Source organism: Primulina tabacum, chromosome 6, assembly GCF_025594145.1.
Source record: "Primulina tabacum isolate GXHZ01 chromosome 6, ASM2559414v2, whole genome shotgun sequence".
Taxonomy (NCBI): domain Eukaryota; kingdom Viridiplantae; phylum Streptophyta; class Magnoliopsida; order Lamiales; family Gesneriaceae; genus Primulina; species Primulina tabacum.
This window is the reverse complement of record NC_134555.1, coordinates 2,065,232-2,092,855: the sequence shown is the minus strand read 5'-3', so window position 1 is coordinate 2,092,855 and position 27,624 is coordinate 2,065,232. Positions and strand designations below refer to the sequence as shown.

General features: G+C 34.7%; 4 protein-coding genes, 1 long non-coding RNA gene and 1 pseudogene across 9 annotated transcripts; 1 reads left to right on the top strand and 5 right to left on the bottom strand.

The window, feature by feature from the left end:
- Nucleotides 1-393: 393 nt before the first annotated feature.
- On the top strand, nucleotides 394-1,358 carry LOC142548612 (uncharacterized). The gene is made up of 2 exons (XR_012820980.1): nucleotides 394-471; nucleotides 674-1,358. It is a non-coding gene; the product is annotated as an uncharacterized LOC142548612 (long non-coding RNA).
- Nucleotides 788-2,372, bottom strand: LOC142548610 (uncharacterized protein At5g01610-like). Its single transcript, XM_075657028.1, has 2 exons — nucleotides 1,721-2,372; nucleotides 788-1,251 (listed from the first exon to the last, which is right to left on the bottom strand). The coding sequence occupies exons 1-2, from the start codon at nucleotides 1,725-1,727 to the stop codon at nucleotides 788-790; spliced, it is 471 nt and encodes a 156-aa protein (XP_075513143.1). The 5' UTR covers nucleotides 1,728-2,372.
- LOC142548609 (uncharacterized) lies at nucleotides 1,009-5,008 on the bottom strand. 5 transcript variants are annotated; one of them, XM_075657027.1, is made up of 3 exons: nucleotides 4,106-5,008; nucleotides 3,904-3,987; nucleotides 1,009-1,137 (listed from the first exon to the last, which is right to left on the bottom strand). In XM_075657027.1, exons 1-2 carry the CDS (start codon nucleotides 4,937-4,939, stop codon nucleotides 3,940-3,942), a joined length of 882 nt encoding a protein of 293 aa, XP_075513142.1. In that variant the 5' UTR covers nucleotides 4,940-5,008; the 3' UTR covers nucleotides 1,009-1,137; nucleotides 3,904-3,939. The 5 variants fall into 5 exon arrangements, with proteins under 5 accessions (XP_075513142.1, XP_075513139.1, XP_075513141.1 ...); XM_075657024.1 differs by having other exon boundaries at nucleotides 1,055-1,191; XM_075657026.1 differs by having other exon boundaries at nucleotides 1,075-1,208.
- A 269-nt stretch (nucleotides 5,009-5,277) lies between these two features.
- On the bottom strand, nucleotides 5,278-8,057 carry LOC142548608 (probably inactive leucine-rich repeat receptor-like protein kinase IMK2). The gene is given in 3 exon segments (XM_075657022.1): nucleotides 5,278-6,161; nucleotides 6,251-6,548; nucleotides 6,550-8,057. Coding segments are annotated over 3 exon segments (2,289 nt in total). The 5' UTR covers nucleotides 7,930-8,057; the 3' UTR covers nucleotides 5,278-5,550.
- A 1,254-nt stretch (nucleotides 8,058-9,311) lies between these two features.
- Nucleotides 9,312-16,311, bottom strand: LOC142548607 (uncharacterized; annotated as a pseudogene).
- Nucleotides 16,312-16,728: 417 nt separating this feature from the next.
- On the bottom strand, nucleotides 16,729-18,978 carry LOC142547986 (putative protein phosphatase 2C 65). Its single transcript, XM_075656359.1, has 5 exons — nucleotides 18,562-18,978; nucleotides 18,003-18,329; nucleotides 17,802-17,919; nucleotides 17,496-17,719; nucleotides 16,729-17,314 (listed from the first exon to the last, which is right to left on the bottom strand). The coding sequence occupies exons 1-5, from the start codon at nucleotides 18,772-18,774 to the stop codon at nucleotides 16,922-16,924; spliced, it is 1,275 nt and encodes a 424-aa protein (XP_075512474.1). The 5' UTR covers nucleotides 18,775-18,978; the 3' UTR covers nucleotides 16,729-16,921.
- Between the last annotated feature and the right edge of the window lie 8,646 nt (nucleotides 18,979-27,624).

The following is a 27,624-nucleotide window of genomic DNA, read 5'->3' as shown; positions in this document are numbered from 1 at the left end:
CTAAATTGATATTTGAATTGTTGAAATAAAAAATATAAAAAAAAGTGTGTTGAAATTAAAAAAACAAAAGTGTGATATTAGTATCATATAAGGGTAAAGTTGGAAGAAAAAGTTGGTGTCCCTCTGGGTGGTTACTATCATATCCTCACTTTTAATAAAATAGAATAGATATAGGGATCAGAAAGCTATAAAATAAGAAGTTTATCCTTAAAATCTCATAATTGTTCACAACAAAAAATCTATATAAATAATTTTTCTTTTTGAAAATTTTTTCCAACCCCCCGGCCAACCTGGCCCGCCCGCTCACTACCCGTGCGGACCGATCCGTGAAGACCTGATACAATGTCCACGCAAGAGAGTAAGAATACTTTTCAAGAAACCTAGGATAACATTGCATGATAGGAACTGATACAACCAAATGTTAGTTTATTTATTTCTGATTGTTTATCAATGTTCTTAAATGTTATTAGAGTAGGTATCTTATGAGACGGTCTCACGAAAATTTATCTATGAGATAGATCAACCTTACCGATATTCACAATAAAAAGTAATACTCTTAGCATAAAAAGTAATATTTTTTCATGAATAACCCAAATAAGATATCTGTCTCACAAAATACGACAAAATACGATCCGTGAGACCGTCTCACACAAGTTTTTGCCATGTTATTAAGTCAGCTCAAATTAAGAATACAACATTCACAAAAATACTAGTCAATTGATGGATTGTACAAGTCATATTAAAAATGGTCCAACTTCCCAAGAAACATTGCTACAACTCTAGATGATTAAACCGATGACCAAAGATTAGAAAGATAATAGAATTTGCCACCAACGCCTATCCCATCTCCGAGTACCTCATATGTATCCCTGCTTCTGGTTTTCCTAATCCCAGCAATGAAATGAAGCTTTGATTGTTCGGATGTAATGCCAGTCACTTTAACCCAAATCATCACTTTAATTTTGATTCCCTCTATATCAGCGAGCTTACCTTTATCCAGACATCCAATTATAGTATTTGCGAAACGTAGTACAGACGAATCCTTGTAACCAACCTCACAGATTGATGGAACATAAACAATCAGCTTCTTTGTTTCCTCATTGAACTCGTAGTTCGTGCCATCACGGGGAAATATTCCTATAGCCAGGTCATACTCCTTGAGAAGTTCTGGCAAAGGTTTTTGCATTTTTCCTGAAAAGACAAGTTCTCTGTCACACTTGATGGAATAAACTCCGATTAAATGTTGTAAACCTTTCAGGACAAGGATCAGATGTTCAGAGCATAACTATAAATTTGGGAGAGAGGGACAAGAGGGTTGACTGAATTTATTTGGAGCAAAAGTTTCAAAAAAATAAAAATCTTCTGACTATGTAGCAAGAATATCAAAAGCTATCGATATGCAATAGTCAAATATTGTCTCAATTTACAGTGTTGAGGAGGCTGCTTCTTAAGCTTGTGCATGATCACAATCCATGATTCTAATCAAAGGAGTGACATCAATGCAATCTGAAATTCAGATACATCATGTCTATATGAAGAACCGAGGCTTAAATTGGTGAAAGATTTCTTTTTGCCTTTCAAGAGAAGCAGTTTGATGCTTTAATTTTATGATATAGAAGAAATATATACTAACTGATGTGTTGGAGGTAAGATTTTCTTTCCATAAGCAATTTGCAGAATCTTAAAAGTAGAAATGCAGAGAGAACAGCAAGAGTAGAACCTTTCATCTTATTAACCAACCATTTGGCTCCTCCTTCGATACTATTTGATATGGACTAACAAAGAAGAAACCGGATTAGAGTCGGGGAAAAAGATCAATGGGATGCAAGAAATGGACAAGCAAAATAGCTCAGAGGCGAATGCCGTCATCATGTTATGAATATCTAGATAATAAGCAGGGACGAGCTACTCAAGCGACGAAATCCCCGTAAAGGCATTATAACTCAAGACAATCGAATAAAATAACAAGGTATGCAAGATCCAATACTTTTTCAATGTTCATAGAAAGATGATTCAATTGATCTCCACGTTTCAGGCTAATTGTAGACAAGAAACGTTAATTGTAGACAACTCCCGCCAAAAAAAATCTCAAAAAAAATGAATAATGTCGTGATGTCCTTATAATAGTTTTTGCTACACAAATTCTAAAAGCTTTTCAAAATTTTGGCATATCCAAACAATTGATTCATTGATCACAGTTGTTGAATCTTGAAGGCACCTCAAATCCTGTTACTCTTAAACCAAAACATACACATCTTCCATAAAATTCCAATAATATTTTATTTAAAAAATTAATTATAAAAAAATATATATTGCATTTTTATTAATTTTCAATTTCATAAATAATTTTTTTTACATATTTTGTAAATTTATACAATTTTTTTTCATTTGTTTTTTTAATTTTAATTAATCTTATATAAATTTCCCACACATTCATATTATAAAATAAATTAATTTTGATAGAAAATATTCAGTATGTGATAATAATTATATAAATATATTGTTGATGATGCGTGTACAAAAATTAAGATAATTAAAAAAGATAAATGTTATATAAGTTAAGGATATTGTTGACATTTTATTAAAAATTAAATTTGAAAACAATTGTTCTCCACACACTCAAACTTTAGCTTGTATTAGCTTTATATTTTTATTTTCAAATAATTTTTCACTCGCTTCAAAATAATTTTAGAAAAATCACTTTAAAATAAGCAAAAACTCTCTCTCTAAACAGACATGCTTCAAGGCAGATGCGTAGATATACTTCGTTGATTATGAACAAACACAACTTGTTTAAACTCCTTGATACCATACATGGGATAGAAACCCCCACTCAGTTCAACACGGAGACAGCAGAATAATTTATAGAGCACAGATACCATCAAACAAAATAAAACTAGTAAGGACAATTTCAACTAATTTTAAATAATGTCCGATCCCTAAGAAATCCCTTCGGTATACATAACATATTCCGTGTATCACAATTAAGGAAGTGCAAAGTGAATCCAGCACAAATGATTCCAAACAGATAGCATTGTGACACGCTACACACATAAATTTCAGGATAAAGACGAAATATTTAATTAAAATAAAATCTAAAATTTGCTAAAGATAATTGTGGTAGAACAAAAAAAAAGAGACAAATAGGCTGAAAAATCAAGGGAAATTCCCAAAAGAATACCAAAAATAATCCAAAATTGTTCAAGAGTTGCAATATTACGACCAGTTGTGACTTTCAGTAAAATTGTGAAAACGCACACCTAATAGGAGAAAGTCAAATCCTATATAATTTAAACTAATAAAAGATTTTATCTTTTTATCTGCCAGCAGAAAACCTCCAAAAAAGAACGCTCAATTGGCTCAAGTGCCAACAAATGCATTGCTCTCGTTATATATGTGAGAGAAATGACAAGGGATCAATTAAGCCCCTAATGTTTTGGTGATTCACTTTAATTCAAGTAGCTCGAAAAAGTCCTAAATAACAAGTCAATTTACACTCACATGTGAAATGTACCATTTTCAGCGACCCAAAAACTCCTTAAATCCAAAGCTAACTTATCTAGAAAGCCTCTCAAGTCTCACCACCCACTACAGGCACATTGCTAAAACCTTTAGCAATTCGATTCACATTCAATAAATCAATAAGCATATTCTTTCTTGTCAGACAATCTCACGGATTGAGACAGGATCAATCGTGTCCATATTTATCACAAAATTTTTTGTGTTTCTTGCCTTTGGGCTTACCAAAAACTAAGTTGTACCACTATATTCAACTCCTTTCATCATGTGTTTTGGTGCAAAGGAGCAATAAAACTACCAAATGAAGGATTGAATAGAAAAGGAGTAACAAAACTACCAAACGAAGGATTGAATGCTGAATAGAAAAAGGAGTAATAAAACTACCTAAGCTGACAAAAAGGGATTGCCACCATCACGGAATTATTCCAAGCCAGCAACTTTGTACCTCAACGTCATGTTATGACTCTCCTGAGAAGAATCAAACCATTGTTGGTCAAAGAATAATACTCTGTGCTAGATCAAAGTTTCGACATTAATCCAATTTCAAAATCTTCACAAGCTTAAAATCTTTATTGTCAAATCTCACCTGCTCCAAAACTTTCGCAGAGGTCTGCTCCACCAATCTTGATAGCCCATCCATCTTAGCCAGCATTTTACCATATAAATCCTCCAACTCGCTGGTGTAGTTTGCAGCCTCCGAGCCCATCAATTTATTGAGCCTGCGAATATCAAATTCTTCCGCACACATGTCCAATTGCTTCTGGTTAATCAAATTCCTCTTCGTACTCGCCAAAGTCTGTTCTTTCTCATCTTCTGCCATCGCATCCGAACTCCCGAGTTCGAAATCCATAAAAGGGAAGGGAACATTTGGGATGAAAGAATCGAATTGGGATCGAAAAGAAGGTCCGATGTTGATAATAGTCAGGCTCTTGGGCTCGAATGAGTTGGCAAAAATGCGATACTGAAAAGCCTTGTACTCGTGCGTGTGGATCAACTGATCTTGAAACGGTGTCGTGAGGAGGAGAAAGAGGGAGGGGGTGAGGAAAATAGTGGAGTTCTGGGGGGTGAAAGCGAGGGAAGGAGATGAAGATAGAGTAAGGGTGGTGGTGGAATCTCTCAAAGAGGGGCGGAGGGGGGTTTTACGGCGAAAGGAGAACCACCCGACGAGGTAGGAGGCGGGGGAGGGAGAGGGCGGAGGGAGGGGGAGATGGGAAGGGAGGGAGAGGAAGGAGGTGACAGTGACGGTGATAATTTGGGTGGCGGGGGAGGTGGGTTCATCGGACAGGGGATTGGGAGTGGAGAGGGTGGCGTGACCAAAGAGAAAGCCATGTAGGTCCGCCGGGGAAGCGGCGGAGCGATGGAGAAGTGAGGCTAATGTTGCGCCTGAGATGTCGATTTTGTCAATCGGACGGTCATCCATTTTGTGAGCGACCGAGCTAAAATAAGAAAGAGGCTAATGGTTCAGACTTCAGCCCGAAATCGAAAGTCATTTATAAAAGGAAGACAAACTTTCCTTTATTATTTGAGGTAAGATTTTTCTCATTTCTGTCCCTCTTCATTTTTTACTGTTTTGAATTGGTCCCTATCGTTATTTTGATGTTAAGATTAACGTTGACTTCCGAATATGTCTAACAAAATACGACCCGTAAGATCGGCTCACACAAGTTTTTGTCACAATTAAAATGCAGGAAATCCTTACAATTTACTCCAATAATCAATCATTTTAAAATTAATTGTCATCAAAAGAAAATAAAGGGTAAGAATGGCAAATAAATTTACAATCCACAAGATAATCCAAATAGTTCATTTACCTTGATTCAAAATTAGTACGCAAAATGAATGAACCAAGGCCATTTTATTTTCTCTAATCTTCAACAAATAATATGATAATAACAAGTACAAAAATGAATGAATAATTTTGTTACTGAGTGCTTGAATATGTATATACGTATATATTATCACCTAGAAAATTTGCATTGCTGCTTTCGTTAGTATCCGTTTTAATATTCATATCTCCATAAGATGATCTCTTTATTCACTTTTCTGCTGATCCACCGAGGCGGCCGGAGATGCAACCGTGGAGCCTGCTTGAATCTCTTCAAGTTTTTGGAGAACTTGCAGAGCCTCGGGCCTTGCTGCTGCCAAAGGGTCCACACAATGCAGAGCCAATTTCAATGTATTAAGCAAATCATCACCGATATTCGACACATCCTTCATTAACTCGATGTCGAAAACTTCATTAGTCCATTCCTCTTTCACAATTGACGCGACCCATTGAGGCAGTTCGAGGCCATCTGTTGCCTCACTAGGTGATTTCCCCGTTAGTAGCTCCAATATAATCACCCCAAGGCTATACATATCTGTTTTGGTATTCGCATTCTTTAGTTTAGAAAGCTCTGGTGCTCGATATCCTAACGTGCCCGCCGTGGCAATTATGTCGATTTTGGCTGCGTTTATTACTAGATGAGAAAGGCCGACATCAGCAATTTTCGGTTTGTTCTTCTCATCAAGGAGGACAATGCTTGATGTAAGGTTCCCGTGCACTATATTTTCTTCCGTGTGAAGGTGGTGCAGTCCTTCAGTTATACCGATAGCTATGTTCATTCTTAATTTCCACGACACTATCTTTTCAGGTCCTCGAGCTGCATCACGACAGATTAAAAACATTCAACGGGTTATTTATAACATTGTATAGTAAGAAAGATTCGGGAGTTTGTTAAGACGGGCTTACCATGGAGAAATGAAGCAAGACTTCCATTCGGCATACAATCATAGACAAGAAGCTTTTCTCCTTTAGGTCCCACATAATAAGCTCTGAGGGCCAATATATTTAGGTGTCGAATCTTTCCGAGCTTCGCTAGCTCGATTTCAAACTCTTTATTGGCCTTTGTGATCTTCTCTCTTAGCCTCTTCACCGCAACTTGATTATTATCCCCTAGTGTAGCCTTGTATGTGGTGCCGTAAGAACTCTTACCCATTATTTCAGCGGTTGCGCTTAACAAGTCATCGGCTGTAAACACAAAATGACCATTCAAAATGGACTAACTTCCCCCCAGCTTCACCACCCGATTCAACTTCAATCTTGCTTCTGGATGCCAGGCCCCTGGTGTTACTATTTTTGCCCTTGGATGCAGCTTTTCTTATGATCAAGCAGCACATAAACACACAACATAGAAGTAACAAAACGAGTAAAATGGCACCGACAGAAATTAGAATAGTGTCTTTTGTCCCCATTCGTCCTCCGGGATTCATAGCCGACCCCTTAGAAGGAGAAGAGAGATTATCGGGTTGGGGAGAAGGGCATGGGGTTGAGCCACTGTATCCACATAGCTGCATGTTACCAATAAAGGAGCTTGAGTTGAATCTCTTCGCAAGAACGGATGCAACGGCACCTGATAGATTATTGTAGGAGACATCGAAGGAAGAAAGGTTTGGTAGATTGGCCAGTGAAATTGGAATTTGCCCTGTTAAATAGTTTTTAGACAAATCAAGAAAGGTCAACATGGTAATATTACCAATTGTGTCTGGGATTTGGCCTTTGAACCTGTTGTTTCTCAAGATTAGCACCGAAAGTTTATGTAGTCTTTCGATGGAATATGGGATCTGGCTATCAAGATTGTTGTTTTTCAGATTTATGATAACCAAAGAAGAGATCTTGGTTAGAGATTCTGGAAAGCTTCCATCGATGTTATTGCTAGATAAATCAAGGGAACTCAAACTAGAGAAGTTACCGTTCCAAGAATCAGGAACAGAACCAGAGAGATTATTGTAGCTCAAATTAAGTCTATATAACCTGGTGCAGTTTGAAAGAATGGGAGGTATACTGCCTGTGAGCCGATTATTGCTGAGATCAAGAGTTTGAAGAACAGGGCAGTAACCAATCCCCAGAGGGATGGTTCCTGAAAGCCGATTATTGAAAAGATAAACCCCTCTTAGATTTTGAAGGAGCCCAAGAGACCTGGGAATGGGTCCGACAAGGGCATTGTCGTGGAGGCTAAGGCGTCTAAGGGCGTGAAATTGCCCAATTCTTTCGGATATTCGACCTCCTAATCCCTTCCATGGAAGCTGGATAGTGATAACCAGCCCATTGAGACATTGGATCCCAGCCCATCTACCTGAACAAGCCCCAAAACCACTGTCATTCCAGCTCTTCAAGACCCCTCTAAAATCAACAAGTCCGCTCTTCAAGGCCATTAGGGCCTGATAATCTGATAGCTTGACGATCGATCCACCATCATTCTTGCCTGAAACAAACCTGAAATTGGAAAAAAGAAGCAGAAAGAGGCAAAACAGGTAGCGGGCTTGCTCCAACCACCTTTCTTTACTTTTATCTGAAGCCCACCTCAAATAAGCTTCTCTTTCCATCCGACACGGCGGAAACCGTACTGAGTAATGAATTTGATCATCCATGAAATGGTAAATATAAGAAGATGGAGGGAGAAATGGTTATATGGAATCAAGCTTATCGTTTTCTAGCATGGCTTTTTGGTGGCATGTGGGTTGCCTTTTTATGAGTACGTTGAACAAGGGAATCTAAGTTGCAGAATTTGATCCCAACGGCTAGTTCTGGAGATGGTGAACGCGGGAATCCTATGAAACGGCTAGGTATGTCAGCTGGGAGGCAAGGAACTTTCAACTTGGACCTCCACGTGCTCTGAAACTTTGACCACGTCAATGGGAAAATTAATGTTGCAGTTAATGTAGAACTGCAAATCTAATTATGTACATGGATAGCTATTTCCGTTGCAAATTTGCTGTAGAACTGCAAATCTAAAATGATTTTTTTAGATGGGGAGAAGTTGATTTATTTGAATTATGAAATCGATACCTCGTTTCAAGTTTCGGACTTTCGTGTCAGATTGATTATATCACACGTAACCATACTTATTGAGAAAACTATTAATTATATTGTTTGAACTGTTGTACGAATTAAAATATTTGATTTGTACTATTATCATCGGTTGTAATTTTTGTTATAATAAATATTCAATCTTACAATTTATATAAATTAAATTCAGCCCTTTTTTTTATTTCTTTTGAATAAAAAACTAAAAAGATTAATATTATTTAATAGTATTATAAATTTTTTTATCTTTAATGTTGAAAAAATAAATTTTAGTTCCAATCAATTCAAACTCAAAATTTTATATGCGATTTAAAATTTTATTTATCAAAACCAAGTCGATCGAAAAATTAAATTTAATTAAATAAAAATTTTATTTAAATTTCATACTTTATTGTATAATATTTATGTTACGTTTGGTATGAGATATTAGGTGAATTTATAGTTTTTTAACCCATCTAATCTCATTTTTAATATGATTTTTATTTAATCAAGTCAATTCTATCTATAAATGATTAGGTTATATTAATTGAGATAAAATAATCACTCATCACCCCTTATGATTATTTATCCAACTAATAATAATCCTATTTTTCGAATTTTACACTTCTCCTATATCCAAACTCACCACCACTTTCCGCCACCGACCGCCGCCGCCGCAAACCGACCGCATCTACCGCCATCACCGTCGCCGAAGTGGATGGACAAATTTGTCAATTCATCACAAAATTATTAATTATCTCATTCTTAACAATCATATCAAAAATAATATTATTTTATCATCATATATTATATTTCTACTTCAATCATTCTTTTTATCATTTCTCTCTTAATCATTTCATAATTTTATCCTCCAATCAAATTAAGAATGTTTTTTTTTTAATTTTTAGTTGATTGTTATTGATTTAGTTCACTATTTCATACTTTAAATTTTTATTAAAAAATTAACTAAAAAATAATATATTATATTTTAATTACTAATTTAAATATTTATCAAAATTGAAAAAATCTAACCAAATAAACAAACTGTTAAGTTGGAAAACCTAACCGAAAAAAACGGTTCGGATATCGAATTATACATTTTCAAAACCAAAAATCGAAATAAAAACCAAAATAAAAACCGAACCGATCGATGACGACCCTATGGGCGTACGTTACATCCTATTTGCTTACAAAAATCGAGCTGAATTTCAATCTGTGTGAAAGACAATGGCAGAGGCAAAGGTCCTTTGTCCGACTGACCTCGACTGTATTGTTTCCCAACCTTCACCCCTCCTTGTAGCGTTCAATCTGCCATTGCAATAACCATTACTCTAAATTCAAGAATAAAAGAACAGAAGAGAACACCAGAAGCTTACCGTATCCAGTACGACCTCGTTAGCTCTAACGCCTCCAATGACATAAATGGATTCCTTAAGAACCGCAGCAGCTGAATATCCCCTGCTCTGCTTCATTGGCTCTCCGATCATCCAGGTTCCAACACGAGGGTCGTATATCTCAACACTTGGTACCATATCAATCCCATCGAAACCACCAACAGCATATCTGCAAAACACCATTCAAATAGAGTCCTTGCAAATCGATAGGTCATAATCGTCAAAAGTATCAAACGCATCCAAATTCCAAAGCGTGATCAGTACTTTTTGAAAGAAAATACAGAAAATGGCCTTACAGCTTTTCGTTCATAGCTAACAATGAATGGCAGCCTCTCCTTGTGTTCATACTCCTGATTCTGGTCCAAGAATGTTCTCGGGGGTCGAATCTTTCAGCAGACCTGAGATAGCAGAAAACCCAGAGTAAATATTGAGTGGCAAATATGGATAAGAGAGTGGCAAACTGGCTAAACAACATACATCAAATAATCAATTCCATTATATCCTCCAACAGCATACAGAGCGCCATTGAGCTCCACAGCTGCAAGAGCGAAACGCTGTAAAGAAACAGTCGTGAAAAACCGAGAAAAATAATGAGTTTTCCTTCATTTCCAGAAAATAAATTGGAGAAGCCGTAGTGACAACTTTGTACGGTGCATATGCATATAATAACTCTCCCTGGGGATTCACCAGGCAGAAAACATTGATGACAACAGACAGGTTATTGGTAATAATAGCACCTTCTTTGAATTGAAAGGCTTGCAAATGTCCAACGACTATGTTTGCAGGTAATTAATATATTTCAATAAAATGTAGGTTTGGTGTGGTGGTTTTAGAGAAATCAAAATTCAACAAAAAATTCATCCAAAAATGCAGAAAAGGTGAAGTAATAATACCTGTAACAAGTCAACACTTAATAGATATTCTTCTATTATAAGGAATGGCTCAGGTTACCTTTTGCAGCATTGAGCGTGTAGAAATCCATCGTCCAACATCTGAATCAAACATTTCTACGTCTGAGAAGCATTCAGCCCCATTTCCACCACCAATAGCAAAAATATTTCCATGTATAGCGGCACTAGCTAGGTGGCCTTTTTTTCTGTTCAAGGATGGACGCAAAGTCCACTGGTTGTTGACAGGATTGTACGACTCAACTTCACGTGAACAGATCTAAATGTTAAAAAATTGAGCAAAAAAGTGGAGAAAACAAGGAAAGGAAAATCATGCTATACCTGTATCATACAACAAAGTACCATCTCCGCCACCGAATACATAAAGTTCCTTATTTAACTTTGCAACTGAGGCATATGACCGAACAGAAAACATTGGCTTAAGAGATTTTAAGACAATCATTCACAGGCGAGAAGGAATGTAGAGCCGATGACCATGATACACCATCATATCCACCTACTAAAAATATTGACTCATTGAGATCTGGAGACTCAACCGGTGTTTCATTGCCAGTGGCAGCACCAACTGGCATTGAAGTTTCAGGCACGGACTCAAATCTCATGCATACTTTTCCCAGTCTTTGAATTTCCAGTTCTGCCTCAGCCTAAAAAAATATAAAGCATCAGATAAGAATGTTGTAGGGATTTTTACCAGACCAAACCATTTAAACATCATAATCAGATAGCTATTCTCGAGCAAGAATGGTGGATGTTAAACATCAAGAGCTGTTGACTAACAAAAGGTTAAAGAAAAATCAGTATCACTGGAATCAGAATAAGACCAGTAATCCATCCTATTTTATTGAAATTTCATGTAGATGAGCATCTGGGTAACAAAAAAATCCTATGGGGCTCAACTCGATAAAACAGGTAAGCCTATGTAATATTGCAAGGAAAAGGGAATACCAATTTCTTTTCCAAAGTTCCGATTTTACATGTTTGTTCTTGCTTGAAAGCCTTCAGCTCCATCATTTCCCGATACAGCTGCATTCATAGTATGAATAAACAAATGTATAAATTTAAAGCTAGAATGAAAAAGCTGTCCCTCTCAATATAGAACTCGCATTCAAAACCTAACCTTGTCATGTGAGCATTACTTAGATTAAATTTCAAATTTTCAGCAAGCAACCAATTAAACTAGGATCACCTCTGTTGGATCATTTTATGTTCGCAATCTTTATTTTGATGTTAACAAAACTTGTTATTGTGTTTCTAACATTAGTGTGAAGTTATTAAAACAAGAAGCAAGCTGAAACTGAATTCTGCACTAACTGAATTTCTGGCCAGCTTCGGTATTTTGATGATATCTCTCAATCTGGATGATTCAAATGACAATCCGCCAACTAAGCTGATCAGAAAACTCAATTTGGAACAAGTCTTATTTCAGGCCAGTTGGGCAAAATCGGATGTTATCGAGGTCTAACTGATCGTGAATTACCGAACTGATTGCACGAAAACAGCAATCAATTGGGTATGAGCAGTTGCGGTATTTTGGTCATATCTCTAAGCTCGGTTATTAGAATGAAGCGATTCAGTGTGCGTTGGAAAGATAAGACGATGATCTACAAATCATCTTCAGACGTCAAGAGTCTGAATTGAAGCTTAAGATGCTGATAAATGACGATTAAGCTACTGGTTCTGCACAAATTGAAATCAGCTAAGCTGATTTCAGCTGACCAACTGAAACTGAACCAGACCAATAGAACCAGACCAGTTGAACTGAACCAGATCAGCTGAACCAGACCAGTTGAACTGAACCAGCTGAAACTGAACTAGACCAAGCTGAAGACAGTTGAACTGAACCAGTTGACCACTCGGGAAAATGCCCAGCAAGGCGAATTTGACCGTTGTAATTTCAGAAACAGTACAAAAACTTTCCTAACGGTCATATTCTTGTGTCTAACGTATATATCATTGTTGGAGCGGCCTATAAATACAACAACTAGAAGATCAAACAAGAGCTTTTGAAGATGATTCAAAGCATGTGCAGTTAGCATGAATATATAAGCTAGTTGAGAGCACAAACCCTTGTGTGAGGATACATTTGAGACGTACACTGCAAATGATGAATTCCTCACACACAATCACTCACATATATACAAGAGAGTTGAATGAGTCTTGCACAAAGACGATAAAATTGTGTATGTAGTCTTTGCATATGAGACATTAAACAATATGCCGATTGTGAGGTGCTGCCTGCAATCTTGAGTTCTAGGAGTTTCAATTAGGCAAGAGATAAGTCCTATGTTGAAATGTGTTCGTACAAAGTATTGTATAAATCAAAGTCTTCTAGTGGATCCTTCCCAAGGTGGAGAAAGGGTGACGTAAGAGCATTTGAAGTCTCCGAACATCCATAAAATTCGTGTCTATTTATTTATTGAATTTGCTCATCATTTTCATAGTTTTAAAGATGCATTGTTGAAGCATTTTATGTGTTCTTCAAATACCAAAATATTGTATATCATGTGTTTGATAAAATGCTTCAACCAAAATATTTTACTCATTCGACTTGCATATATTTTAAATGCTTTACAAAATATTTAATCGGTTTCTACGAAGGATTATTTCGAGTGTCTTCCGCTTGGTTTGAACACCAAACTCGATTTAATTCATCGGTGTTCAATATTTCAAGAACCGAGCTATTGTAGCTCATCGATTTATCCCCCTAACCGATCCTGTCAACCTCCAAACTTAAATTTAATGCAAACTGAAATTGAAAACAAGGGATATGAATACAATAAATTATGTCCAAATATCATGAAGACTAATGCATGAAAAAAATGTTCACGTTATAAATACTGAAACTTGAGAACAAATTGAAAATCTCATAAATGATTGATCTTCTAGTGTCGCGCTAATAACTTGGAAGTGCTGTTAGAAAGGAATACACAGACTCAGCGTTGAGTCTTTGACTGACTTTGTGATGCTATAAAATTATAAACATTAAATGTCTCCTGAATAAGGCTTCAAACTATTTTCATTTTCTGACCGAAATACTTGGTTTTCGGAAATATACCTATGAAATACATCAGGGGGATGATTAAATAAATTTGGGGATTTTGGAGCTAGAAATTGACGCTACATAAGTTCACAAGAACATGGGATGAGTTTGACTTGCTTTAGAGAGGCGTGAACTGTAAAAAAGCATAGGGTGGAGGATTTACAGAATGGCTACGAAAAGAAGACGAAGGGCAATTATAAATGTACTTCATGTCTTTACTCAGTTACTCGTAGAAGCCATCAAGCAACTCCGAAGTGTCAATCAAACTTCAGCTGAGCTCAAAAACCTCCAAGACCAATTCAATTTGCTTGTTTACTATCCCAACCAAAATCGCCTTTGAATACTGAAACAAATACCTGTGATAAGGTTGCGTAAGAATCAAGAGAATGATAAGGCCCTTCATTATTCCTGTTTCCCAAAGTTGACATGCCATTTACACAAGTCTCATGCTCCAAGACCACATCTTCCATGTAAGTAACTTCTCCAGATTTTCCAGCTATAGCTGCAGCTGAAGACGGACTATGTCGGGCCAATTCTTTTAAATTCATGTATATAAGGTCCTTTTCTTCAGGTTCGGCATTTTTGTTGGCTAAAGCTGCCTCCATCAACAGGTTGTCTCCATTCAAACACAAATAATCATCTGAATTACCCAGTGCTCCAAAAGGATCATCAGAGTTGGCAAAATCATCTGTAAAATATGGCCGCTCTGGAGCTTGGCTTTCCTTTCTTTGGATGCTTAGAGGAAACATCTGCTTTGCTGATGACAATTTCGGGGAATTTTGTGGGGTATAGACGCTTGGAGCAAATGCTAGAGAGGTGAGTTTAGAAGTTAACTTGCTTGCTTGAACATGATCCAACTCAAACAAGAAATGATTTTGACTGTAGTAGTTGTCAACAATTATTGGCTTGAATAGAGTTTCAGAAAGCGCCTGGCATTCCCAACGTACACGTATTTGAACCTTTGTGCAAAAAAAAAAGATCAGATACTTCAGTCTATCTTTGAAGTTTGACAACATTCTTATCACACTCAGATAAAACCAAAAACAACAAGTAGTTTCCACATAATACCTGAGCAGGATACCTTGTTCTATCTGAACCATCTGAGGTCCAGCCATATGAATCAATATACATTTTCCCGGAGCTAACGGCTTCATAGATGCCATAAAGTTTCCTGTCGCTGTAATTGAATAAGAATAGTGGCAAACCTGGTTCGATGTTCTTTACATATGAGAAGTGCTGAGCTGGGAGTCCTAAGAAACATAAAGAAGTAAATGCCACTGGAATAACATAAGTGCAATCCCAAATTTATCATAAGAGGATGTATTTAACAACCTAACAATTCAGAACAATGTACTAAATTTATGGAGATGATACCAACATTATTGAAACTAACCAAAAAGCTTCTTGGTGATACATTCGCTCTTGGTGTTATCCGTGCAACCAAATATGACACTTCCCAGTTGGTTTTTACTCAAATTCCTATATTTCACAATAGAAGCCATCCACACAGAAGAAGTTCCACTGAGACTAAATATCTGAATTCTCCTCCTGATACTGCATAGGGGAGTAGTTGAAAGAAATTATCAAAATTAGTTGAGAAACTGAAGCCACAACTTAAGTCCCAAAAACAGTACAATAAGAGGGACAGATAGAACACGATCACAAACAAATTCAATAAAATATAGAACTGTCAGATTCAGAACTTAGTAGGCAGTCATTTTTTCTTGTTCGCTACCTATACACAAAAAATGCAATCAGCAATGTTAATCGATATCCAGGAAAGTAAATGATTGTGTTAGGGTCTCTATGAAAAGAAACATAAATAAAAAAGAAATAATCTTCATATGATACTTGAATCATTCAAGTGAAACATTATTCAATCGTCCATATACACACCAATATCCTAAAAAAAGAAAGGGGGTATACATTTTTTTGTCCTTTCGAGTCCACGAACCACAATTTCCCCAAGGCCAAATTCATCACTACGTCTTACAAATTATCCTCCCAAAGGGTTCATTCCAATCAATTTGAAAGCATTACAAAATCGTATCCATCGACAAAAAATTAAATTTTAAAACCCTTTCCTGTATTCACCACTAAATTTAACTTCAAATATATTTTTAACAATATTTTCGAGATCCCCCATGAAAATCATCTCAAGTCTAATGAACCGCTCATTTCACAGTCTCCCACAAATGGCCACAAAATGTACATTATCCAGTGGAACACATAAACACTTCGAACAAATCCATTACCAGTTCAGTAAACTACTTATAAACCCAGAACACACAGATGGAACAATCATATTTCCGACACATAATTCTGACTCAAAACATTGATTGCCAGCCAAAAAAAAAATGAAAATAATAACAGCACAATCGCAAGAAATCCAACGAAAAGTAGAAGAAAACAAAGTGTGCACCTGTCCCCAATGGAGAAACTCGACAATCAATCGACACAAAAAACCAGTAAACACGCAGAAATCATGAGAGAATGAACGGAGAAAGAAAACCACGGAGCGTGAGAGAATAAGAGAATGTGAAACGGCGAGCAAGTCGGTGTAATTGTTTGTCCGATATCAGTTGCTTACAGATTGATGATGTTTTTTTACATCGAAATTCGAAATGGTAAAATCATAAGGTGGGTGGCGGCGTTGAGAAGTAATATTATTTAAAAATTGTTCAATTTGAATTTATATTTTACTCAATGTATATGATTTAAATTTAAAAGTTTAATTATAGAAAATAAAATATATTTTTATTGTGAATATCGACAAGATTGATCGTCTCACAGATAAAAATTCGTGAGACCATCTCACTAAAGACATGCCCATGAATAACGACATCGAGTCTTCTATTAAAAAAACCGCATGATGAACAAAATGAATAAAGAAGTGAGAAGATAACACATGTAAAGCTAAACCATTAATCAAGGAAATACTACTAATTATGTGATGCTATTTATGATAATATCAAATGAATCCAAAAATATACAACATATACTAATATGACCAATTTGAAATTTAGTTCAGAACACTTGAAAATAGACCTTAAAATTTCTTTTTAAAATTTTCAAAAAAATAAATTAAACAAACCAAAGTTACACAACACACATATCCTCGAGTCTCCCCTCCCACTAACCACTTAAGCCCACACTAGGTTTTTTTTTCACCTCAGTATTTACACACAAACCACTCAGCAATTAATCAAAACACTCAGCTTATATCCAAACTCCATCACTCTTCAACATTCTCAAGTTTCTTCTTCCCTTGCCTTCTTTTCCTCATCCTATTTGGACCCAAACCCGAGCCATTTCCGCCATTTTCAGAGCTTCCACCACCTTCCCAATTCAAAACCGTGTCAAGTCCATCATCACTTCTCATACTTTTACCATAACTATATGTCTGGTTGAAGCTCAACTCGCTCATTTCCGACACAGATTTCGTTAAAACCGGCCTCTGTCGTTTGAAAAACAAGCATACCACAGCACAATCATCAATCTTGGCTCGAGGGTACTTATATCTCCATGCTCTAACCGCATGGTCTACAAGATATTTAGCCGCCATGGATCGCTTTCTCGATGATGCAACAATCCTTACCACTTCATTGTTTGATAACACATCCCATATCTAACGAGACAACGAGTTTGATGTTAGATCATGAGTATGTTATAAAAGAATCCAAGCCCAAAATGATAATTACATTAGATGACAGAACTCCGAAAACTCAGAAGTCGAGAAAGCGACTATTTATGGAGCCAATGTAGCAACCCATCAAGTTAGATTTATGGTTTCTTTTGTTTTTTCTTACCCCATCAGTGGCTAAGACCACAAATTCATCCCTTTCAGTGAGTTTTCTGTATGTTACTTTGGGAGTGGAAATGAGGCCGAAATCTTTTAAACAGAAGTCTCCGAAAGCTCTAGCCATGGCTAGACCAGGGCAATCTTCATGAGGCATCCATATTCTGTACACATTTGGCTCTTCATCCATTGCCATTACTCGGCCTTGGCAGCTTCTGATTCGTTGAGCCTCAGCTGATATATATATTTAAACTGTTAGGCAATGTATTATATTAAAAGGATATCAATTAATAGAAGAAGAAGAAGAAACACAAACATGGAAGATTTGGTTTAAGATCAACTGTGAGTTGTTCGGAAATAAGCTCATCGTTTTCATCTCTCGTGCAAAGAACAGCCCGAGAATCGCCTAAATTTGAAATAATCAGATGTTCGCCCTGAAAACGAGAAGCAAAAACAAGAACTCCCAAAATTAGTTATTTTTTGACGATGAAATTTTCAAGCAAATGGGAATTTATACCTTCTTAAGCACAGACACTGTTGTTGTCCCACTGCAATAGCTTTCAATCGAGACTTCATTCTCGAGTTCTTCGTCTACTTCATGGAAACACTTGATCAATCTGGCCTTCCATGACAAGAAATATGGATTATTGAAATCGGAATTTTCACAGCCATCGTAATTTTCCTCATCAAGAACACAATCATTTCCGTCAACACTGGGCTGTCTGTATAAAGATGATATCTTTGTTGGTAAAGATTCGCGAATGTAACGTGCCACCTTGTGGCCAGAAGGGCCATGCCCATCGAACACACCGCAGAAGAACATATCTTTGTCCCCAGAAAAGCTCTGAAAACCACGGCATTTATAGTCAAATTTCGTGTATAATTTTTGGTAGTTTATTCTGTCAAAATTCTTCAGATCATAAAGCAAATGAAAGGGAACATGAACATCAATGAACAACACGGATTAATCATTTGAAAATCGTCCCTGAAAAAGAAGAAGAGAAAAAGCCAAAAATCTCTGCATGGATCAATTACTAATGAAGAAATTCTTCTTCAGAAAATAGAAAAACGTGTACCTCCCAAACAGTCATGGCGTCTTGGTTGATCCCTTTCTTCCCTTGCTGAGAGAACATAGACACATATTTAGACGATCCCTGCAGCCTGACACGTGCACCGCCATCCCGAGTTAACACGATGTTTTCGTCTTCAAAATCCCTTTCATGCTCTTCACCTTCGACAAAAAAACCTTCGAAATTGCCACCCTTTTGGCACGAACAACATGCACCCATTTCGCCCTCGACGTCTCGACTGAGAAACCTATAAAAACCACAAAAAAAGGTCCGATCCTTGAAGGTTAAAGACAGACCCTCCTGATCAAACCAGAGGTTGATCAATCGTAAACAGATTTATCGTAAGTTTCTTAGGCAAGAAGAAGAATCGTTTAGAGGGATGGCCGGTGTGAATATGCATGGATTGCAATTAACATCGCATCAAACTCAAAATAATTTCGACATGGGAATATAAAAAAACAAAATGAGGGTGTTTTTTTTGTACGTTAAAAATATGGCCATGCACATTTGACCTTACAGTCATTCTCCCACCCTTTCAGTTTCCTATATTTTAGGGGGATAGTTTGCATTATTGGAGTATAACCATCTTTATTTAAACATGTTATTCTTATATATACATGTAGAGAATGAGATAATTTGTGGTTTCTTTTTGTCTTATTCCCTTCTTTTTCACTAAAACTTTGGTCAAATCAAATTTTGATTAGCATAGAATGTCTTTATCAAATAAAATGGAAGAGAAAAGAAACTGCGTCTTCTTTGGTTGGCGTTTGATGAAAACTTCAATATATATTTGGACATTTTTTGTTTTTATTAACATTGTTTGAATAGTACTTTTTAACGTGGTTTTTAAATATCATGAGCTTGACTTAGTAGACAGTATCCACAAGTGTGGCTAGCCCCGACGAGAGAACGGAAAGGAGAAGCGGAAGAGAATCGTAAATCGCAAGAAAAGGCAGGGACAGAAGGGGAAAACATGCCTTGGTAGGACAATTTTCCCGCGGAAATCACTCGACTAAGCGAAATTTCAACTCATATATTTAGTAAAATTGCATGCAGAATAATGGATTCGGGAGAAATTTTAGTGTAATTGTGGTAAAGATTTCGTAGAAGAAGACAAACTAGGCAAGGGAAAGGTATCGTGGAGGGGGACGAGGGCATGTGTGGGAACAGATTGACCCGGCCACGCCGAGAGAAACTCCGGTTTTGAGGTTTTACGCGGGGTTTTATACGAGTCACTTTGGGCCCTATGGTTGGTCTGGCCCACAACATTACAAGGATAGCCCATCTATGAAATCGAGCCCATCTATGAAATCGAGTTTTATAATAATTTCTCAGTCATCATCTTTACCCATTTTTATACAACGTGAGATTTTGAGGCATTGGCCCAATTTAAATAATAGCTTACCATTTTCATTAAAAAAAAGTTTTCCAAAACATAGCAGATCATTTTCATTTGGAAGATTTTCAACTTAGAATTCTCTAATATATTTTTTTAATCATTTTTTTTCTCAATTCTATGGATTTTGTCCAACCTAACTCTATTCATTCATATTTTAATGCTGAACATCTTTAATAATATCAACATTATATAATTCATTCGAGCTCAAATCATTTTTTTTATTATTGTTATTTTTATATGAATCAAACTTTTCTAAAATTATTATTGTTTTGATTTAATCACTACACACTAAATATAAAAAAATCTCTTAGAGTTCCTTTATAGAATAGTTCCGGGTGTCGCTGATTAATAAGAATCATTTTAAGTATAGGCCGATGTAAAACTAAATTGATTCGAAGTATAAAATAATAATTTCAAGAATTTATGATGCTTCTAAAAAAATTAGGAAAAAATTATATTTATTTATTTTATATATATAGAAAAGATAGGTGGCCAATTCATATATGATAAACATTTTGTGTGGACATGTAGCAAGAAAATCTTGAACCATAGGATTCTTTGCATTTGCAGCCAAATTTAATTTCCGACCCCACAAATATTTGGATGGATACCTCGTTTTCCATTACATGAATGATTGATTCCTAACCCTAAATTAGGATCAGATTTGGATTTTAAAGAAATTGTATTGAGAAAAATATACGCAGTTGTATGATATATTTAAATTAATAAAATAAATCATGTTAGAAAGCATTAATTTATTTTATTTGAAGACAATGCAAAATGTGACAATAGCTTGAAACCTTCTATGTAATAAAAATTTAACTGGCATTGTTCCCACTAGCTTGATATTTGTAGGAACTTTGAAAGTGTTTGAACAAATATCTCATTAATTTTTCTTTTTTAAATTTGAATAGCAATAATCTCAATTGATGTTATCAATTGAATCCGTACCTCAACCTTCAAAGTTCGTGAACTAGAGTGATAATCAGTAGATGAATCAAAATGATAAGGAAGCGTATAACATAAAGTAAATCACACATAGATTTTTTATGGAATTTTGAAGACTGGATCATTCTACTTCTCTCCTTCTCCTGTTTACAGAAGATATCTAATAAAAGACTTTGATTTTAATACTTTTGCAAACACGCATTTCAATAAGACTTATACATTATCTACTGAAACTCTTACCAACAACTTTTAAAGGAAATTTAATCAATTTATGAAAAAAAAAATGACTCTTTTTGCCAGTTACAAAACTCACACAAATATATAATGCCAACTTGAAATAACTGTGAGTGTAAGTTCAACACAGACGATCTCTAAAAAGATCTTATATATCTTTATGTGTATGTAGGTTTGAATATTTTTCAGCAAATCTTTGAGTTTACGAAGAATAACAGACAGTTAATCGATTGAGTTTCTAGAGAATTTGCTGAAACTGAGAAAATATTTTATATACGAATTTCATCGTTCAGATTTGAAGGGTATAATTCAGACCCATAATAGAAACAGTATTGGATGACACATGTCATTTTTTGCTTGTATACTTCAGTCATTCTCTGAACAAGTAGATTTCTCGATAAAATGTTTTCACAGATAAGGAAACAAATCCGATTCGGACTTTTGGTCTTTATATAGTGCAATAGACAACAAAAAATAGTGCAATAGACAACAAAAATATGTGATCACTCAATGGATATTGTCTTTCTTAATTAGATATATCATAGTTACTTCTTCTGAAAATACGCGAGAGGTTTGCTGAAGACGAACTACTGAAATAATATATTTGCTGAATTTTAATGTTTTTGACTTTTTAATGACTTAAGTGCACGTTACCCGAAACTTATAAATACCCAACAACTAGAGCCAATATAACTGAGTTTGATCTCATGAATTACAAAGTGGTGCAATCATGACAATCCATGTGCTAGTCGACACATGAACCATGGACGACGATATGTTTTAAAAGTTTTGAACTATATCGATATCAATAGCTATAATTCTCACGAATAAGACCGTTAGAAGGGGGCCAAGAGGGTGTCCCGACGTAACCTCTTCGACGTTCAAGTCAGAGACTGGGGATATAAGTGGAGAGCAGCTAAGGGTATGCTGAAAATTAATATAGTGAATTCCCCAAATCTTACGCTCAAACCTGGTATTTATAGGAGAATACATTGGCCTTTCATGGATTCTCCACCTGGGTTAGGGATGAGCCGATAGTTTAAGCCTGATTTTGATAGACCCATCACGGGGTACCAATAGTCATACATGTATGAAAATAAATTGAATTTAAGTGTAAGCATAGCATGATCATGCAGTGGATCGTGGTAGGTCTTAATTATCAATGAAAACCAAATTTATACTTAAAGAACCAATTTAATGCGTTTGGTCAAGTCTCTATCAATCTATGCAGTACACTTAGTGTGTGTGTGTGTCTATATATATATATATATATATATAGCAGTACTTAGTGTGTGTGTGTGTCTATATATATATATATATGACTTGTGTGTGTCTCTATATAGTATATTAAAATTATGGGACCATGTATATGGACATAAATGTGAGGTAAAGAGTGCCAAATTTTGAGTCAAATGTATTATTGTTCAACGAAGCAAAGGACCCATCAACTACACCAAATTCAGTGCAGTGCAGGCTGGATCAGAGCAGAACACCTAAACAACAAAATAGTTGGTGTTTCATGATCACCATCCGTCCACATATGCAGGAACTAAAATTTATCGATTAATATGAAAATTAGTTATGATTCATTTATTTCGTACATTAATTAAAAGACATTATAATGTTCAAGTTCATTGGATAAGAACAAAACTGTATGGACGAACTTCTGGTTTGAATGAGTTGTCAGGAAACTAATCGCTAAATTTGTTTGCTTTCCACGTCTATATATGCTAGTGTCTCTGTGCCTAGCGTCGCGTGTTTGTATAATTTGTTTGTTTTTTCGGGATTTGTGATTGTTTGTTGTATTTAGTTATTATTTGAATCACGATGATAAAAGTATATTAAAAATATAATTTGTTGGAGATAATGTTTGATTATTTGAATTAAAGAAAGTTCGTATTAGAGCTCTAATATTTTAATTCAGACAAGAACGTTTTGTCTAAATTTTTCTGTGCTCGGTTCATTTTTAAACGTTTGAAGAAAAAGCTATTATAGCTCAATTTTGTCTCCCGACCGATCATATTAGAGAGACTTTAAGTGAAATGCTCCGAGTTCCGTAAGTAAAATATGGAAATTCACTCCATTAAAAGGCTAGAATGTGAGGCATTAACAACCTTACTAATTATTCCACATTGATGGAGACTTAAAACTCATTATTCTCGGGCATTAATTAAACACCCCCATCCCCCACCCCCACCCCCACCCCCACCCCCTTCTCTATTAAGATCAAGATGGAGAACACGGGAAGATAAATGATCTATCAATGAATTTTTAATTAAATTAAATCATGAAACCAAACGTTTCAAATCGAGTTCTTGAATTATGATCAATTGAATTTCAAGGCTTTCAATGATTACTTTTCGTTCAAGAAATTCAATGGTCAATTGAATTTCAAGGCTTTCAATGAAAGTATTAGCCCTTTATTTAATTTTACATAGAATCAAGAATCACTTAGTTCTAAGTTCATATGAGATAGATATGCTCTAAATATCATGACTGTTCATGTTATGCTTGACAGCTGTATCTATGTTATAGAACCAGCAATTTCATCACGGTTTATCAGTTTCTTAGGCTCTAATTCAGTTTTCGAATTTGGAAGATGGTTTTTACATCATTGTTGTATATTTTTAATGCATGATTAATCGTTCTATTACGATAATCAAGATGAGATATATGGTCAAAATATTATAACCTGCTCAAGTCTAGTCATCCAGCTCGATTTTGCAGCATCTGGTTATCATGTATAACGTTCGATTTAACCTAAATAGCTATACATATGATTTATAGAGAATTGAGTTGGCTTTCCAACTGTTTTTACCGATTGTCATTTAGATCATTGGTTTTAGAGATATGAAAAAAATATCACAACTATTCAAGTCTAGTACTTGTTTGTTTCGGCTAAATTTGAGTTATAGCTTCTCAAATCTTCCAAATTGACATCTAACATTCGCACACTTGAATAAATATATTTGTTAACATCAATCAAGATGGTTATCGTTTCCGAATCCTAAAACACATATAAAAATAAAATCTGAAAGTTTCCATAAAAAAATTTATGATTAAAAAGATAAGCTGGAAGGTCTTCTTATCCTAAGAAAAAAAATAATGCAAAATGAAATAAATTTATTTCAATTATTTTGAAAACTAAATTTTATTTAAAAGCTTAGCTTATATGATACTTATTTGTGAAATAATTTTGAACTATTTTCAACAAAGTTGCGTGGAAAGAAAATATTTTTGAACAAGAAAATAGTATTATATTTGTGTTTTTTTTAGTTTATTTTAATTATTTTTCAAAAATTTCGATTTTATAAAATCTGCATAATTGTTTTTACTCGTGTAATCTAAATTTACTATTTATCAAAATTCTTTAATATAAAAACACTTTAACTTTTTCATGTAGATTGAGCATTTTAGTGTTAATGCTTGAATAATTAAAATTGGGACTAAATTCTCGAGGAAGAAAAACGGGAAATTGGACTTCAGTCTCCAGCTATCGATTTTTTTTGTGTTCAGTCCCTGGGTATTTTTTTAGTACCACATTTCCACATGAAGTGTACCACATTTCCACATGAAGTGTACCATATTTTGTATGACATAGTACCACAATTTTGTGGGTAGGGAGTGAACCCAAAGAAATGTTTTGATTGGGGATTTTTCACCAACTTCTCCTCCTAAATAAAATGAATTGAATATAGAAAGTTAATATTTAGAAGAGAATTAATTTTTTTAGCGCATGACAAATAATTCTTATTTCACTTAACTAATTGAGATAGTAAAATGATAAATGAAGGATATTTTAGGAATTTTCAAATATTAAATGTTATATCATATAATATTTAATATATGTACTATTTTAAAAATATATATATTCAACATGAGATAGCATTAAAAATTTTCATTTATTTATTTGAATATATTAGTTGACCATTTAGTTTAAGCCATAAATTTTTCATCTATGAGCTAGCCTGTTTAATTTAAATGAGTTAGTGTATTTAATTTATATATGAGCTTCAACCCAATAAAATTTTAATAGTTTTATTTCGGATTGGTACGAGAATCTCATTGTGTTAAAAAAATCCCGAAAAATCGGGTCGGAAAAAAGATGGTTGTTATATTTTTGAAGTCGAAATCGGGATTTTGGGAGATTTTTCCAGCCCTAAATAAAGTTAGTGAAGTATTAAAATTTTTTCTCAATATGTTAATATTGAATTTGAGATATATTAAAATTGAAATTTGATAATATATTTTTATAAATACATACCACACGTAAAATAATTAAAAATATATGAAATGATTGCAGAGAACAGAAGTATGACCCAGCTATTAATCGAAAACGTGTTTCCAGGTGGAGACTTGACAAATTGAGGATAGATAAGCATCGTAAATGTAATGCATGCATGCATGCACAAACGAAAGATAAATTGGCTGATATATAAATATATATCTCAGTATGCTAGCTAGCTAGCTAGGGTTCCACCATCAATTAATTATGTGCCTGTGTGTGTTTTTCATATATATATATATATATATATACACGAATTTGTTATCACCGATGATGTGTCATTCACCCATTGAATGTGATAATGGGTGAATGACACATCATCGGTGCTCACAAAGATGTGCACGGTAGATGTGCAGGATATCAAAACTATATATATATATATATATATATATATATATATATATATAGTATTGAGATAACACTGCACATGCGAGCAATACGTCGAAGCCACATCATCGTCATATAAAAAAAGATAAAAAACACAAATAACGGACTAAGACTGAAATTTGACAAATATAAATTATGAAAATCATAAAAACAAAATACATGATCCAACCTAAATTTGTCCAATATTTTAAAAGTAAATAACACAAACATGGAATGTGAGCCATGCACCATGAAATAAGAATTTGCAATATTTTCGAGTCCAGCTCTAGCTCGTCCCTACCGATCATCCTTGGCTCTACCACAACCGACGACGACGACTGGGTGGATGCCTAGTTCCCATCCATTAGGCTCGAGTCATTAAATTCAGTCAGCTCTGAATTGATTTGATTGTTGTGGGGATGATTTTGGGGAATGTCTTAATCGTGTACACGAGCGGCACCTGGTTGGATCCAGCTCCAATCCTTAATTGCATCGGCCCTACCATTCATTATTTGAGGAGAATTCATTTCAAAATTAATTCTGAGGAGCTGGGTGATTTTATTTTTTTGTTGGGTTTGTGTGTAATAATTAATAAATATGAATTGATCCAAACAAAACATATGCAGGATAATATATCCGGCTAGATTTTAATATAATGTATATTTCCCAGAATTATAACGGGTACCGTCTCACAAAACATATGCAGGATAATATATCATTCGTATCAAACGATGTTTTAAATGTCATTTTTTTTAATAACGGGTACTGGCTCACAAAACACATGCAGGATAATACATCATTCGTATCAAACGATGTCTTAATTAAATGTCTTTTTTTGTAATATAATGGGTACCTCCTCACAAGCCTGCTGAACAATTGATTCAAGTTCACTCGACGTACTCTGAATTTTTTAGTTTGACCTCAAATTTTTCTAGCTATTTATATATATATATATATATATATATATATATATATATATATATATGAATGTGTATACATGCTTTTAATATAAAATGCTTCAAATTCATGGGAAAAATGTCGAATTTAAATTAACTTTACCATTTACAAAGAAAGAAATAAAATAGTTGGAATCTTTCTCGAATCAATCATTGTGATGAAATAAACAATAAAATCATACCACGTTTAGCCGAATGCAATAATATGATGCAATTACAAACAAAACTTTTCAAAATCAAATATCTCATCTTTAATTAATACCAAATTAAATTGTAATCGTTTGGTTCTGATGCAGACTAATTAAAAGCTACTTTATATTTAGTATTATTTTTTCTATGATCTTACCTATTTACTTTTATTAATTAATTACATTAGTAATTATTTCCAACAAGTTTTATATACTATTAAAACATTCGTTAAATAACGGTAAAATGAAATTTTTTTGGGCAAAACTTGTTTTTACAATAATTTTTCTAATTTTATGAAAACACAAATAAACTTAAATATATGATATATATGGAGTATATTATATACTAACAAATATATATGAATTTATAATCTTTTGATAGTATAGTTCTATAGTATGTCTCTTGTGAGACGGTCTCACGAATCTTTATCTGTGAGACATGTCAATCATACCGATATTCACAATAACAAGTAATACTCTTAGCATAGAAAGTAATATTTTTCATGGATGACCCAAATAAGAGTCCCGTGAGACCGTCTCACAAAATACGGCTCGTGAAACCGTCTCACATAAATTTTTGTCATAGTTCTATACACATTTTTATTTAATTTTTAATTTAATGGACCCCATTTTTCTATAAAGTTCCCTATAAATAAGCCTTCCTCCTCAGCAAAACATGCAACTCGACCCTTA